This window comes from Canis lupus, chromosome 1 (genome assembly GCF_011100685.1).
Source record: "Canis lupus familiaris isolate Mischka breed German Shepherd chromosome 1, alternate assembly UU_Cfam_GSD_1.0, whole genome shotgun sequence".
NCBI lineage: Eukaryota > Metazoa > Chordata > Mammalia > Carnivora > Canidae > Canis > Canis lupus.
Window position 1 is genome coordinate 242,658 of NC_049222.1, and position 17,526 is coordinate 260,183.

General features: G+C 35.8%; 1 protein-coding gene across 1 annotated transcript in view; it reads right to left on the reverse strand.

Moving 5' to 3' along the window:
- The window catches only part of ENPP1 (ectonucleotide pyrophosphatase/phosphodiesterase 1), a 73,796-nt gene that overhangs the window by 33,573 nt on the left and 22,697 nt on the right, over positions 1-17,526 (reverse strand). Inside the window, exons 2-7 of the mRNA XM_038525686.1 lie at positions 7,923-7,995; positions 6,036-6,152; positions 5,091-5,216; positions 4,153-4,213; positions 2,109-2,206; positions 123-202 (exon numbers count right to left, since the gene is read on the reverse strand). Of these exons, the coding sequence (XP_038381614.1) occupies positions 123-202; positions 2,109-2,206; positions 4,153-4,213; positions 5,091-5,216; positions 6,036-6,152; positions 7,923-7,995 (555 nt within the window). The remainder of the gene's footprint in view (positions 1-122; positions 203-2,108; positions 2,207-4,152; positions 4,214-5,090; positions 5,217-6,035; positions 6,153-7,922; positions 7,996-17,526) is intronic.

The following is a 17,526-nucleotide window of genomic DNA, read 5'->3' on the forward strand; positions in this document are numbered from 1 at the left end:
TTGCTTAACTACATATTGGAAAAGTTATCCTTTTCTGATCTGATGTCTAATTATTCCCTCGAAAAATGTAACATTTACATTTCACTTCTGTGAACATACAAAAGTTGAAACTTGGAGCTTACAGTGACAATGCTGTAGTGATTAGGAAAAGTTTTTGTTGGATATACTGGTCTCATGTTTTTGGTATATGTTCCACAGTTTTCTATAAGGGAAAAAATTAAAGATTGTTATTAAATACAATTGATAATCGGTTTACATCATCTAGCTTTGCTACCAATAAGTCTAAATAGTATTAAAAAATTAACCCAGGAGGAATTTATAACCATATAAAAATTTAGGGCTACTTATAAAGCAACACTGTAGATTCAAATTCAATGTTAAGAGTTCATTTTTTTCGGAAAAATATCAAACAAAATAATTAAGCCATTGAAATAATTATCCCATACTCATCAATAACCTTAAGTTCTAGGTGGACCATTTGTAACGAGGATGCCTACTAGATCTCTGTCTGATATTACTTGGTGCTTACATACCTAAATTATAAGAGGTAGTTTAAAAAAAAAAACTCCACTGGTAGCAAAATCTGCAACATTAAAACATGGGTGAAACAGTAGCTGGGATGACAGTATCCCAATCTGAAAATCCACAACCAACTAATTCAGGACAAACTCAACACGGCTCTAAAGATAAAAGATATCTTCTGGCTTTAAGCTAGAGAAAGCACAGAAGTCAGACTGCTCCAGATTTAGCCTTGGTGTCATGCTCCTTTTCTCCTGCCTCTACTATTGAAAAAAGAACACATAAACTAATGATTCTAGCATTTCAGTACATCATTGCTAAAAATGTTCCTGAACTGGCATGTGTCGATCTATCTCAATGCCTTCCAAACAGTGCAGAATTACAGAGTATGTTCCCCAATTATGCGAAGCTGGGGCTTAGGCTAATTGTGTACTGATTTCTTTTTGAATTTCGCATATAGTTAGCTACAGCTCCTTAATTCTGAACTCAAGATGCCATGTTTGCCATCTTTCCTCCTAATGGTTGCAAAGGACTAGATTCAAGCTTCAAAGCCCATGGGCCTAACTGATAAGAACAGAGCCTTCCTTGCCCATGCATGCTTTTTGCTATGGACTTTTTTCATGTCAAATGATTATTTATAAAAATTATTTTCTTCTAGGTAGAAATTAAAAACTGAATTTTTAAAAAGTTTTCCCAAAATTTTGTCATAAAAGTAAAATAAATGCACATGTGTATTTACTGAGTGTGATTTTAATGTTTAAACTAATCTCAAGTACTCAAGAGTCTAATAAATATTTTAGAATTCCAGAACACTAAAATCACTGTATTTGCTTCTATTTCAGTCTTGTATTATACTGTAATGCTTAACTATTGATCACCGATAATGAGCAAATTTCCACAATTTTTAGATCCATAAGCAATCTTTTTCCTTTTTCAATTAACAATGATGATACAAATGGTACCCATAAAACTGGGGGTTAACTTGACTTAAAACTTTAGCATTAATACCAAGAAAAGACCGTTCTACTATTGCATCAATAACTTATAGGACAATCATTAAATTAAGGCTTTGTATGAGGCAAAGAAATTTGGAAGGATGCTACATGATACTATAGGATAACTGGGAAATATTCAGTGTCTACATTACTAGAGTGATATCAGAAATACTTTCAGTTTTTGAAATTCTATTTTAAAATGTAATAATTATTATTTTCCACAAAATGAACCCAAAAATTCTAAGAAAAAATACATACATGCCTATAGAGATCTAAATGTATATATGTATGTATGTGTGTGTGTGTATATATATATATATATACACACACACACATAACTGTATTATCTTAGAAGTAGTTAAAAGGCAGCTTCAAAGTAATTACAATATTGGAAACTAGCTCCTTATCATCAGGTTCAACTACTTCGCAATAGAGATGCTTGGTAAAACACATTCTGCCAGTACTTTTCCAAAACAAAACAAAACAAAACAAAACAAAACAAAACAAAACAAAACAAAACAAAACAAAAAGTCTGCTTCATCTAGTTCACTGAAAACGGTGACACCTCCAACAGGGAACTCCAAAGTTACTCACTTAGTTTGCTAATAACAGGAAGAAGGCCACCCCAAGTGTGTAAATATTCTGCCCTGAAGCCATCCAAGGAAAATAAGAGGGTAGGAGGCATTTCAAACCTGGGTAATGAGAAAGAAAAGAAACAAATGTATAAAGAAGCAGAAGGAACATACACACATCCAATGAAAGTTCTTCTCCTTCTTTGGCAAAAGTCCAATGAAGACTTCTCCCTGAGATCATTTTGTAATCTAAAGTAAACAAACTTACAAGCTCAGCAAGCATCCTTATAAAGGAGATTTTACATTTATATCATATATGTGCTTATACATTCCATAATGTATATATATGATATATACATACATCATCAAATAGTATTTCTCAAACACTTCTACCATTTTGAGCCACTGTATTGAGAATATCATTCACAGTCCCTGCTATTCCAAAAACTGGGCCAAATGCTACTAAAATATAATATTTTCCCAATTTGTAGGAATATAAATATTAATAAATAGGATTTTTCTAAATTATGTTTTTGCTTCCATTAAGTTTTTTCCTGAGCAACCACTTCCTGACATTGTTTCTATGTGAATCTAATATATGGTACCTTATATCAGATAAATTATATATAATATTTAGTTTCTAAATTTACTAAATTTGAAAGATACTATTTTGTAGAGAGATTTGAGAACTACTTACACCATAGCTCAGTTAGAAGTTTCCAGAATCAGCTACATAGGGTCTCAATAGTCCAGAACTGTATAAAATCATTTGTATTCAAGCAACATAAAATATAAGTTTCTTGTGCCACCAGATAAATATACTGGTATAACTTCCAGTATAATAACACATGTTCTAAATTATAATCTTATTGTAAAGAAAGGATTTTTTTTCCACTAAAAAGATCCACTAAAAAGATCGACATTACAAATCAAAAATAATGATCAATATGTAGAAGGGAAAGAAAGATTCAAAATTCACTAAATCTAAATTTTCCAATATACCTTGGACTTAAAAGACAGCTTAAGGTATAAGAGAGTTCCCTTTGAAAAAAGTCTCTTCTGTTTTAATCTTTTGGTTAGGGTTTAGTTTTTGCACCTGCTATTACTGTTGTTTCCAAAAAAATGTACTCTCTCATCCCAAAGGAAAAAAATACATTGTATAAAGCAAAGATAAATTATATACACAAACAACGTAAGCTAAAAGTACAGTTTTAAAATTTTCATCCTTTGGAAAAATATCATTATTTTAAAAAGGTAAAAATGTATTTCTGAAGACGAATAATTCAAATTATATGAGGTAATAGATCTCAAGTGGAGCCAAGATAAATATATCTAACATCTTCATAAAACTCCCCCCTTTGAATTCCACACAAATTGTTTCAATGACCTACCTAGTACACATAAGACACTGTGCAAAATACTTTAAGGACAAAAAGAACAAATATGAATTATAAAAAAAATTTAAGATTTTACTTATTCATTCATGAGAGACACACAAAGAGAGAGAGAGAGAGAGAGAGAGGGAGGCAGAGACACAGGCAGAAGGAGAAGCAGGCTCAATGCAGGGAGGCTGATGTGGGACTTGATCCCAGGACTCCAGGATCACGCCTTGGGCTGAAGGCAGGTGCTAAACCGCTGAGCCACCCAGTGATCCCTAAATTATAAAAATTATGTAATATTCTCAGATAGACACATTGCTTATTCCCAAAATTTATAAGTGAGCCAAAATACAAAAAATAAAAAGGAAGCTATAAAGTAATTTGCCAAAGGTTTAACTCTTAAAGCTACAAATGAAAGTAAAAAGCCTTCCTTCCCAAGTAGAAGGACAAAAGATTTCCACTCAATGCTTACAAACACTAAAACCTAAAGTCATGGCCTCTCTTTTTCTGTGAGCTTCCAGAGGGGGGAGGTCATTCCATAGTCAACTCTACACCATCAGTGCCTGACCACAAGGCCTGACTAAAAACAACATTTAATGAATCAAAAATGAATTATTATCTTTTCAACTTGGAAAGAGAAAAAAAAAATAGTACCTTAAAAGAATAGTATCTTAGAATATATCTTACCCTGCTGGACACTGCGGCTCATCAATGCTCTCACATGTTTCTTCTACCCAACTTTTCTCTCCTAAAGTATTTTCAAGAAATAAAACAAGTTGAACACACTAAACAGTTAACAATAATTGTGATGTTGTGAGGCAATGACAGATTCCAAAACAAAATAAACCAGATATATAGGTAATATGTGGCATGATTTTAGGGAAATACAACACATATAGAAAGCAAAATAAGAGCCTATGAGGAAAAAAAAAATAAGAGCCAGTTGATACCAGGAAGAAAAAAATGTATAATTGCAAGACTACAACATATTACTGAATTTGTGAGAACTTAAAGGCATCTTTTTCATTCTTTAGTTGTTAATATTTTTAGCCAAAATTTATAGCCCTCCTTTTATCCACCCGACATATTTTAGTACTAAATCCTTGATGTCTTAGTTCCCTTCATATTAATTTCAAAGAATCCTGTAACACTTGGACAAGACATCACAATAGCATCAGTTTACATAATACTCTACAATCATGGGCAGTAATTTCACATCTATTCTTTCAATACATGGCAGACACTGTCCTCATTTACTACGAGGCAACCTGGGACATGATAGTCAGCCACGACTGCAGAAGTCATCTTTCCACAAGGCATCATTAAATGTATAGCTAATATCAAAATAACATGAAGGGGTGGTAGTGGCAGAGTGAGTAACTATAGATAGAATGAGATTTGCTGTGCGTAGATAATAGCAATTCTTCAACTGATTGATAGGTACAAGATTCTTTGCATACTCTACTCACGTTTGAATTTTTCTTTAATAAAGTATTTTTTCAGCTAACATAGTTGGTCAATAAATATGGCTCCTAATGTAAAAAAACAACACCTATGCAAAACCCCGCCACCATGTAGGGGGATGTCCGGCTGCTGTGGAACCAGATGGGCATTTGAAACCTCACCTAGGCATACAGAACTATAGTTGACACAGCAGTCGCCCTTGTCCCTGCAGTCATCTGAACAGGAGCAAAGACTTCTGGACAACCTTTTCTCACCACACCTGAACTTGCTGCATGTCCATATGCGTTCTAGAAACAAAGAACAACAAAATCCATGTTATGGTCCAAACTGAATACATCTAAAGTGGACACACAATGCCTCTCTTCTGGAGAACAATCCATGAGACGCAATGAGCTCTTTCATAACTTATAGTTACTCACAGAATCTGCCACCACAGTGGTCGATCTGAACTAATAGAAAACATGCAAGCAGTAATTGTTATTATGTCACTAAAAGAACCCAGAATTTCATCATTTTGAAACATGGACAAATATTATTATTATCAAATCATATACGGATCTTTCTTGGCTTTTTTCCACCAGCCATTTTCAGGGTTCTGAAATTTAAGCTCAATCTGGTTTATTCTCATTTAAATATTAAATACCCATGTCAGATGTAGAGAAGTCCAAATCAAACTGAGAAAATTTACATATTCTGATGGTTTTATTTTGAAGTATAAGTAGACATCTACATATACTTGAAACTAATGTAACATTCTGTGTCAACTATATACTTCAATAAAAAGAAGTGGCTATCTAAGAACTGTGTTTTAATGAGCCCACACTGAAAAGATTCATATATTTCAAGCAACCTTAGGTTAGTTTAAGTGCAAATTAGATTATGTTGGCTTTCAGCGTACATTAAAAACAAGCACAGTTTTGCTAGCCCTAAAGTGTTGAACAAAGGCAAAACACATGAAATTTTTTCTCTAAGGAAAAACCAAGGCCAAATTTTTAAAAATCTCAAATGAGTTAGATAAATCACATACCTAAAAGATGCAGAACTTTTCTTTGATCTTTTACTAAATGCCCATGGCCCCATCTTTTGCCCTGAACATTTTTATTTACCTGGTTCTATGCACGTCTCCTGGTAATCCAGACAGCAGTTTCCAAGGTCAACACAAGCAACATCACAGCGGCAGTTCCCAAATGTTCTCTCAAAACAACGACCTTTGCAACTTTTAACTGAAAATATTGAATAACAAGTTAGAGGTTTCTGATCATAGAAACACAAAGCAAACATCAACTAATATACCTAAGATAAAATCAAATCCTACCTTAGAAAACACAGATTGGGGTAATAAAGTTACCTAAGAATATTTTCATAAATATACATAGGAAGTGGCACAACAGAAGGCATAGAGTTTTGATTTTATCTCTTGCCATAGAAAAAAGGACTTTTAAAATTTATTACAAACCCAACTGGGGCTGATAAGATTTAAATCCTTATGGCACGGTAAAGAAAAGTCAGAATAAGGACTTGTTCTGAATGTGTTATGCTCTGAGAAGTTTGGCTTACACAGCCATAAAGTTCTCTAAAATCTCAAAATGTGAGGTAAAGTTTGTTTTTTTGTTTTGTTTTGTTTTTTGTTTTGTTTTTTGTTTTGTGAGGTAAGATTTTAAAAGTGATTATCTGAGCATTTCAGAAAGAGAAAGAATGTCTGACTTAACTCCCCCCCAGTCTTGGTATATAAAAGAAGTAATGTCCATGTGCGAATGTTTTGCAAGACTGTCCCTCCCATCATCATCCAAAATACCCATTTCACCTTCAGATCCAGCCTGGTGCCCAAACTCCCCAGTCAAGGTCTGATTTCCTTGTTTGAAGCTTGTATAAAACCTTGTCCTTCCACTCCATCACTTAATTCCATTTGAACCAGAGTATTTGGTTAATATCCCAGTGTCATACTACACTACCAGCTTCTTTTTTTTTAAGATTTTTATTTATTTATTTATTTATTTTAAAATTGTATTTATTCATGAGAGACACATAGAAAGAGGCAGAGACACAGGCAGAGGGAGAAGTAGGCTCCATGCAGGGAGCCCGACACAGGACTCAATCCCGGGACTCCAGGGTCACGCCCTGGGCCAAATGCAGGCGCTAAACCACTGAGCCACCCTGGGATCCCAGACTACCAGGTTCTTAAGAACAAAGACCACATGTGGAATTTGCCCAGCACCCTACAAGGTGCTTGACTATAGTTAGTACTAGCAAGTTTTTGTTAAATAGATAAATGGTGGATATGAAAGGAAAACTTTTTATTAAGAACAATAATTTTATGTTTTAATTGTTACTAGATATCTGAAAAAAGATAGGTTTTCATTAGATTACTAAAAAAATCAGGATGGTGAGGAAAAAATCCATTGTAAAATAATGCAAATCCAACAGAAAAAAAGGAATAATTGTAGCTTTTGACCACCAAGGCCGATAATTTTAAAAGCCCAAAGGGCGTGTAACCATTAAGTTTCTGGTTGCCCAATGATGCTAAGTGATTACCTAGTAGTACTGTAGGGCTGCTTCAGTAACTAACTCCTTGTGAAAAAAAGAGTGCCCTAGGAGTCCCTGGAGAAAGTGAGGGAGAGGGCTCCAGGGGCACACCACCAGAATCTCTAGGCCATATTTGCCTATTTGCTTCACCGTTCTTAATTTATTTTTTGTTGTTTTGGTGGTTTTCTCTTTGGTTAATTTTTTTTGGTCATAGCCCCTGTTTGTTGTTTTAGGATGAAGTTTTGCAAGTAAATACAATATTTTTTTTTTGTAAATACAATATTATGGCTAAAATAATAATAATAATAAAACTTCAAGAAGGCTCAAACCAGCATGAAATCTGCAGTAACTATGGAGTACCCACAGATCAGGACATAACACTTTTCTCAATCACATTCTGAAGAAGTCTAAGTAGCAATACATGTGCACATATGCACACAGGCACGCACACTCATTACTGTGGTAATTACCTTCTTTGGCACAGCTTGGTTTCAAACCAAATATACAACCAAGAATTGTTGTTAACACACAGACTGACAATACCTGTAGAGAGAAAAAAGAAAATTATATAGCTTCAAAATCCTTTTATTTAGTCAAATGTTTCTAAACTTGCTGGTGCTGCTCTGTTTCCTGATGTGGGTGCAGGTCACATGGATACATGTGCTTTGTGAAAAATTCAAACTGCATGGCTATGCTTTGTGCATTTTTCTGTATGTATGTTATAGTTCAAGAAAAAGTTTATTCAAGTGTTAGCAAACAAATCTGTGCCATTGAAAATGTTTCCAGAAACTTCCCAGTTGATGCAAATGAATCCAGTCAGAGAATTCTGAACTAATTAAGGAAAGGAGAGAGGAATAAAATCTATTTAGAGATTCAATTTCTTATTTGTTAATCCATAAAAGGCAACATGAGAATATTAGATGCTTCCTTTATATAGTTTACATAAACCTAAACAATATCCTCATAGGCCCCGTGCCCCACAGCTGCTCATGGGAACAGGCACTAGATAGGGCTGGGTAACTCCAATGTGGGCCCAAACATCACCACAAACTGGTTGTACAACTTGGGGGAGATCACTTACAATAGTCTAGACATCAGATTACTCACTTATACAATCAAAGGGCTGGACTACATGGATCTCTAAAAATCTTCCCAGCTCTAACATTTTGCCGCTTTCTCATTCTCCACTCTTTTAAAATAAGTAGATACACCAAATAGAATTTTTATTTGAAAATTAGAGAGAGAGAAAAAAAAAAATCCAGAGAACAACTCTCAATATTTTTACTGGAATGGAGTTCCCTTGACAGCTCCCTGGAGTCTTGCTTTGCAGAAAATCCAACAAACTATGCATTCAGTACCAACTATGTGTAAAGACTGCTATGCACAGGAAAGAACGGAGAGATACCTCAGGGAGCTTCTATTTGTGTGGCAAAAGATAAATATAACAGCATAAATGGCTCATATTTGGCAGGTCCAAGGAGGCAGCTGCAGTTCCACGGTTATTTAAAGAAGGAGAAAAGTTGCAGTTTTTGGAGAGAGGATCAGAGAAGACTTCATGGAGAAAGTCCTTAGGTGGTGCTCTGAAAGGGGAAAATGATGGTGTGACATGATAGGTGATAATGATGGAGCAAACTTCTAGGAGGAAGGCCAGCATTAGGATGTCTGAAGGAAGAAGTGGAAGGCAGGCAAATGAATAAGCAGCCTACTTTAGCTAGAACAAAGAATATGCAAAGGGGAATGGATGTAGTGGGGACAGGTAGATTGGTGTTTCCCAAAAGCCAAGCTAAAGAGATAATAGAAACAAGAGGAATGAGTAAATGGGACAGGGTGGATGCTGGGTACGGGCATTTTTGAACTCACTCCCTCAAACAAAACATATCAAGTATTGACCATATATGCCAGTCACCATATTAGGTACTGGATACTCAGTAGTAAAACACACATGACCTTTATCCTCGAGGTGCCTAATGTCAAGTGACTACAAGAACTAAAGAGAAAGGAAATGGCAAACTGAATCAGCAGGTCTAATTTATTTCAGAAGAAAATGAGGGTAAAGGAAGAGAGAGCAAGAGTATAGTGGGTTTCAAACACAACAGGGTCTAGGTGAAGCTTTTTTCTTAGGAAACCAAAAACCTAAGTGTATCTATGTCCATCAAAATAGGGAGCCATCCGAGGAAGAGCTTCAACAAACAGGTAAATGATGGCAAACAGAACGAGGCACCAGCAGAGAGCACTAACAGATTGCCCTGAACCTTTGATGGTAGTATAAGTTGACACAAACATATGAAAAGTAATTTTTAAGTCTCTATCAAAAAACACTAAACACTCTTATTGTCACATAGGGAAATGAAACAATTGTAAAACTAATCTGTATTTAGTATATTGTAATTTAAAACCTGGAGAATTAAAGTTTTCATTGTAATAAATTTATAAGAATAGTTTGAACAGTGCTTTATTTTCTTGTCATATAGCTTACAATACAGAATGAGAATCTTTTCCATGCCTCAGCACCCTGCCACATTCCTTTCTAAACTTAGTGATGGTGAGTTTATGGACATAGTGAGGAGTGTGGTTGGATGGATAGGATAAGGATGTCCCAGAGAAAGAGACACTGGCACAAGAAATCATACTAAAGGAAGTCTTGGAGATACTGCACAATACTTAAAGTGCAAAGCCTAAAACGAGGGAAACTGATGTAAGTTCCTCTGGCTGCATAGCTGGAGTCTGCTAAACAGAGGCAGTGTTAACATGCACACAGTTGGCTTTTTCTTCCATAATCTCATTTACACTTGAACTGAATTTCACTTCTGGCGTCATCACTTTTTTTTTGCCTTTACTCAATTTTCATCTTTATTGGCCAATACTCTCTTTAAATTACACATTTTTATAAAAGGTCATGTACGTTTGCCACCGGCAGACAAAGAAGCAACATAACTACTTGCTTTGCTGGCTGTGAACTGACCAACACATGCATAGTAACCAATCACTGACAGACTTTTTTAATATTTTATTTATTTATTCATGAGAGACACACACAGAGAGACAGAGATACAGGCAGAGGGAGAAGCAGGCTCCCTGTGGAGAGCCCAATGTGGGACTCGATCCCAGGACCCCAGGGATCACTGTGTGAGCCAAAGGTCGATGCTCAACCACTGAGTCACCCAGATGCCTCTCACAGACTTTTAAAAAAGCCAGTTGGTCACAGACCACCATACACATCTGTTATTTACACAGTGATTTGCAGGCTGAAAAAGCTAGCAGCAAAGACTCTACTCTGTGCAACTCTTTACAGTTAACAATAAATCTTAGTAACTAAAATGATCCATGTTGTTGGGGGACTGGTGTTATTAAACTGTGGTTACTGAAATTGAGCATGCCACTGAGTCATGCAAAACTAGGGCTGCCTGCGCTCTCACGCATGGGCAACATGGCTGTCCAAGGCGGCCTATTTCAAAAATGTTTGTCTTCACAATAAATACACAAACAAACAAGAACCAAGAAATAAGTTCATTTTAAGAAACTGCCTTAAAAGGTCAGTTTAATCTACACAATCTCAGGAGGTTAGCCTCAAAGATAGGCATGTCAAAAGAAGGCCTGAGAAGAAACTAAAAAACAAAACAGAGATGCAGACAGAGGAAGCTGGAAGCAGCTGATGGTGGACCCCCTCAATCTCCTTGGGCAAGTAAGAATATCTTCCGGGAACGAAGAAGTCTAGCTGGGGCTCTGTAATGAGAAGGCACAGGATATCACAAATGAAGAATGGCTGCAAAGCCATGGTAACAAAGGAGGCTGAGTCAAGATGGGAAGAGTAGAAAGACCTTCAAGCTCTGGGAGCCCAGCTGAACCTGAAATCATGGATTCTAATGGACACAAATAACCTGAAATTCCAAGGCTGGGAATGAAAGGATAGGACCAAAAGATAACATGGCATGGGGAGATGCAAAGGCAAGGGAAACAGAGCAGAGAAGCTTACAAGAGTCAAAATGTGGCTGCAGTGGCTGAACAGGTTTGGGACCATGTGGACACAGATGTTTGACAACTGAGAGAAGATAGGGCATCAGGCAAAAGTGAGAGTGGGAATGAGGGAGGGAGCAAAGAAGGAGGAAGAATGGAAATTATGAACTTGAAAGGAATTTCAGAGTCTACATTCTCAGAAGTGGGATAGTTTGGAATGGAGATGAAATCAAAAGGAGAAATCTGAAATTGGCATAAAATACTTGTTGGAGTAAGAAGACCTGAAAGTTCCAGGACTTTTACTAGTAATCACAGTTAAGTTTTTACCAACAAAAATCACAGTAGGAGAACTTTATTTATATTCTGAAAAGTATTGGCTTAAAATACACATTCCCTCATTACTGTAAGAAATTTAGTCATGGAGATATATTACCAACAACCATACTACTCTTACTAAACATAAAACAAACTTGCCAATGGTTCTGTTACAATTAAGTCTCATCTTGAGGAAAAGTATGGGAAGAGTTGATCACAGGTAAGCATTTAAATCATAAGAATTAGGGGAGCCTGGGTGGCTCAGTCCATACAGCACGCACCTCCTGATCTTGGGATGTTGAGTTTTAGCCCCTTGGTGGGCAAGGAGTCAACTTTAAAAAAAAAAGTAATGAGGTGGTCACGATTTCAGGGTCCTGGGATCGAGCCCTATTTCGTTCGGGCTCCTTGCTCAGACAGGAGCCTGCTTCTTCCTCTGCCCCTCCTTCCCACTTGTGTGTGATCTCTCTCAAATAAATTCTTTTTTAAAGCAATGTCAAGATTCACTACTCATTTTCACCTCTACATCAATTTAGGTACTTTTCATATTTTGATATTCTCTTAGAAACTTGAGACAAAACATTTCATCTTTGAACACATGGAGCTACCAGACACAAAAGTAAATTGTTGGAATGTTTTACCTCTACATCAGAAGAATATTTATTTGAGAGTTTCCTGCTTCTTCAGTTGGAGTACTTAAATAATTAGGCCTTTCTTGGACATTTAGTGAACCAAAAGAAATAGATACAAAGAAAGCACTCGGTTTTTTTCACACAGATTCCCTCAAATACAGTGACATTAATATAACATGTATTATTCTTTATTGAGCATTCATTCATATATGAGTGTCTACTTGTACCCAGTCCCTTCCCTTTGCTAAAGGTCAGAGACAAATAAAAGTAACTAGTAACTCCTATCCTGACAGAGAAATGAAGCTGGTGGGGGGAGGGCATGGAAATTAATGATTACGATGAAAAGGGACAAGAGCTACAGAAGAAATATGTAAAAAATGTTAACACACAAATAGCACAGTAGAGAGAAGCAAAGGAGAGAATGGTGATTAAAAAAAAAAAATACTTGGGATCCCTGGGTGGCGCAGCGGTTTGGCGCCTGCCTTTGGCCCAGGGCACGATCCTGGAGACCCGGGATGGAATCCCACATCGGGCTCCCGGTGCATGGAGCCTGCTTCTCCCTCTGCCTGAGTCTCTGCCTCTCTCTCTCTCTCTCTCTCTCTCTCTCTCTCTGTGACTATCATAAATAAATTAAAAAAAAAATACTTGATAAAGAGAAATTTGGAGAAAAAGGGATTTCCTCCTCCATCAATAAATAAATGTCCCAGTGTCTGCAGTAGGAGCTGTATTTAAGTTCTATGGGTAAGTACAAAAATAAAACAAAAAAAATTTTGTGGTGAAATCCCTAATCTCTTAGATTACCATCTAATCAGGCTGATAAGTAGAATCTGTTGATGATAAAGACAGCAAGTGGTGAGTAGCAGTCTAAGAATTAAATCACATGGCAGTGACGTGCAATTGACACCTCGTGCAAAGCCAGAAAGGTACAGAAGATAGCACCAGCCTGGGAGACAGAGAGTAATGACCTAAAAAGTGCACTTCGCCAGAACTATGCGCTAGGCACTTTTCTGAGTTTTATACCAAATCATTTAATCTTTACAATAATGAGACATTATTGACATTAACTCAGTTTAAGGAAACAGCTGTGGAGAGCTGACAAGTCACATGGAAAAGATCTGAACTCAGGCAGTCAGGTTGTAAAGCCATGGAGCAGAAGGGAGACACAATAGTGACTGAAGGGGGGCTGTGGTCCTGGGGGCAGTCAGTGAGGAGCCATTGGGGTGTTTATATATGGAAGTGACATGACTGGATTTTCAAATTCTAGAAAAAGCCTTTGGCAACATGTGGAAGGCTCTGGTATGAGTTCAAGTGTGAAATGAGAGCTTGGGCTGATCGATCTCTCCTTGATTCTCAGCAGATGCTCTGTCCTCCTCTGTCTTCCTCACCCCCAAGCACTACAGCCCTCACTATGCACCATGAGACTAATCTGTCTCTGACTAGACTGTAAATTCCAGAAAGGGGTAATTGATGCATTTCTATAATCTCCATGTCTAGCATGGTGCCTAGCACACAGTAGGCATTCAAAAATAATTGTTGAACTGAAAATCAAACTGTGACTTCATTAACCATAATTTGAGGGAAAACCATAAACTTCTCCTTTTCTTCATCTGACTTGACAAAGTCAATCAGTTCAAGTGTCTTGGTATCTGCTTTATATAAATGCCTACAATAAATATATATGAAAAACATTTTTTTCATGAAAAACATTTTTTAAGGAAATGGTAGATGGCTGGATTTGGTATTCAACTGTGACAGATGGAATATAAATGCCCATGTGATGTGAAGATAAGTTGGCTGATCACACTGCCTATCAGTCCTCTGACCTCTGACCAGAGCTACATGCTTTCGGAAGAGAACTTTGTAAGAACTCAGTTCTACAGTGCTAAGTCTTCAGGGAAATTTTTTTTTCCTAGAAGATGAAGGTTAGATCCTCAGAAACTTTCATAGGAGATTCGAAGGGACACCAAAGAAAATGTCATATTCTTGAAGAACTTTTAAGTATTACAGAGTTCAAAGTGCACGTTAGAACAACCGCTTGCATGGATTTAGAACTTTTCAAAAAAATGGTTCTAACTTTTGCTTGTCCTCTTCTACACTCAGTATCATTTTAGTTATGTCTGACATAATTGGAGATTCTCCCAAATGGCAGTGACATTTTATGTAAAGCAATTTATATAAATGATCAAGTGAAAATGAGGGAAGGAGATATCAAACACTGAATAAGCAAAATCAAGTAGGATGCTTAACTGACTGAGCCACCCAACAACCCCCCTAATCCCACATTCTTAAATATTAGTGAACAGCCATGATTCACCACCATACATCTGAGGTAAGCCTACAATGAGATAAACAAAAAGTGTAAGATCAACACAACAGAAATAAAGGGAGAGGGAAAGAAAAATACATAATTACACCTAGTTGGTTTTCTCAGTGGGTCAAGAGGATATACATAAATCTTCAAATCAAAGATTCTATCAAGTATCCAGGATAATAAATCAAAGAAGGCTCAAACTTATTGACATCATTGTAAAATTCCAGAACACCAATGACAAAAAGATCAAGTAAAAGTATGCCAATATTATAAAAATTTAAATGAGCAGTAAAGATGTATAAGATCAGAGTTAGTTTTTCCTTGGAGGTTTAGTAGAACTTACTGGTGAAGCTCTCTGGGCCTAGAAAGATCTGTATAAGAAGTTTATTGATTTCTGGTTCAATTTCTTTGTGGGTTATAAAATTACTTACATTTCCTAATTTTTCTTGAGTCAGTTTGGTAAATTGTTTTTATTCTTGGATTGTTCACTTCATCTACATTTTCAAATATATTGGTATAAAGTGATTTATAATAGCCCTTTGTTATTTCTTCAGTGTCTGTAGATCTGTATTTGTGGTCCTTCTATCATTTTTTACTTTTTGGCTTAATTGCTCACCAGAAGTAATATTCCTTTATAAAGAAGTTACTTTTTGCTTTACCAATCTTCTACATGTTTACATGTTTTTTATTTTATTGATTTCTGGTCTTATTTTTAATTTCCTTCCATAGCCTACATTTAATTTTCTGTTTTGTTTTGTTTTTCCTAAGTTATTGATATGGCTACGTAGGTTATAACTTTATAGATTTTCTCTTTTAATATTACTTGTATTCTAATTTTCAAACTCCTTAAGGCATTGTTGTTATATTACAAGTTCATTTAGATTTACCCAAATATTTATGACTTTATGCATTTTAACACACTTTCTTTTGAACCTTTCATATGGAATTTTCTGAAATCTATTTCCTTCTGCCTAAAGTGTATTTCTTAGAATTTTCCTGATGGCAGATTCTCTATTTGTTAGTGTGTATATGTCTTTATTTTGTTCTCATTCTTGATAGGTATTTCTTTTAGGTATATACCTAAATATATACCTAAATATATGTTGCCATAATATATTATGTTGCCAAAATAACTGGCAACAATTATCTTCTTTCAGCACAGTGAAGATATCACTGCATTCTCTTATGCTTTTAATCATTGCTATTGAGAATTCAGCTGTCTGTTGCACTTTGGAAGGAAACATGTCTTTTTCTCAATACCTTTAAAATTTTTCATTTTTATGTTTACATTTTACAATGTTATTCTATCATGTGTTGATGTATTTCTCATATTTATTCTGCATAAGATTCAATGAGCTACTTAAATCTGAGGATTGGTATCTTTCTTCAGTTCTAGAAAATTGTCATCTCTTCACATAGTATCCAAAATAAAAGGAAAAACGGATATTAGCAGGAAAACCTTAAACTACAAAAAGTGGCCCTAGAAAGTCTTTAAAGAACCAAATAAAATTTCTAGAAATAAAAAATGAACAAAATTCAGTAATAAGGCTTCACATCAGAAGAGACAGTGAAAAATAGAATTGGTAAGCTGGAAGATAGTTCAGAAGACATCGTCTAACATCACAAAAAGAAAGATCACAAAAAATTACCCTTCTTCCCATTCATTATTATTTCTTCTACATTTTCTTCAAAAATAGTCAAGAATTTTACTATCTATGTCTGATAACAATACCATCCGATGTTATTGTGTGCTTCTGTTGTGTGATATTTCTCCTGGTTTCGCTCATGGTGCTATTTTCCTTTGGGTGCCTGGTGGTTTTTAACTGCATTCTGTTCATTGATGTTAAGAATTTTCAGGATTCTATGAAGCCTGGGATGAAAGTGTTTTCTTCCAGAAATGATTTATATTTGCTTCTGTCAAAAACATTAGAGAAACTTCAAGTTTGAGAACACCTTTATAACTTGAGGTAGATAAAGTGAGATCAACTTACATATATCTTTATTTATGGGAAATACACCATAATTACACAATAGAGCTAGATCTTACAGAGTGTTCCAACTTCATACAACCTAATATGTATATAATACATTTATAACACAATTCACAGCATATAAGATATGTAAGCCTGCAAAATTTCTTTACAGAATGAAGTTTTGACTTCAAAATATTATTTCTGATTTATGATAGCCTCCAGAAATATACCTCTTATATTTCTGTCTCTCTTTTCTATGGTCAAGCTCATCAAATTCTGTTCAAGAAATATTAATGCCTGCCTGTACTGTATCAGGGAACATCTAGTATGCTGTCTTTTTCTTTCTTTCTTTCTTTTTTTTTTTTTTTTTGTTTAAGATTTTACTTATTTATTCATGAGACACACAGAGAGAAAGAGAGGCAGAGACACAGGCAGAGGGAGAAGCAGGCTCCATGCAGGGAGCCTGAGTGGGACTCCATCCTGGGTCTCTAGGATCAGGCCCTGGGCTGCAGGCGGCGCTAAACCGCTGAGCCACCCAGGCTGCCCTGCTAACTGTCTTAAGTAAAATGTCCTTTATGCTCATACTTATGCTAGTTATAACGTAATTTACTGAAATAGTGGTATTTTTTATTACCTCAATAACAAGTCTCAATTAAGAGTCACAAATCATTATAGGAATATTTATTATCTTCTGACTAGAATAGGTTAAAGACTACAATGACAGAAGGAGGATCACGTGCTAAAACAAATGAGAAATTAGTCATTTTCAAGTTTGTTTTTTTTAAGATTTCATTTATTTATTTGGAATAGAAAGAGAGTGAGGAGGGGCAGGGGCAAGGGAAAGGGAGAAGACTGCCCACTGAGCAGGGAGCCTGACATAGGGCTTGTTCCC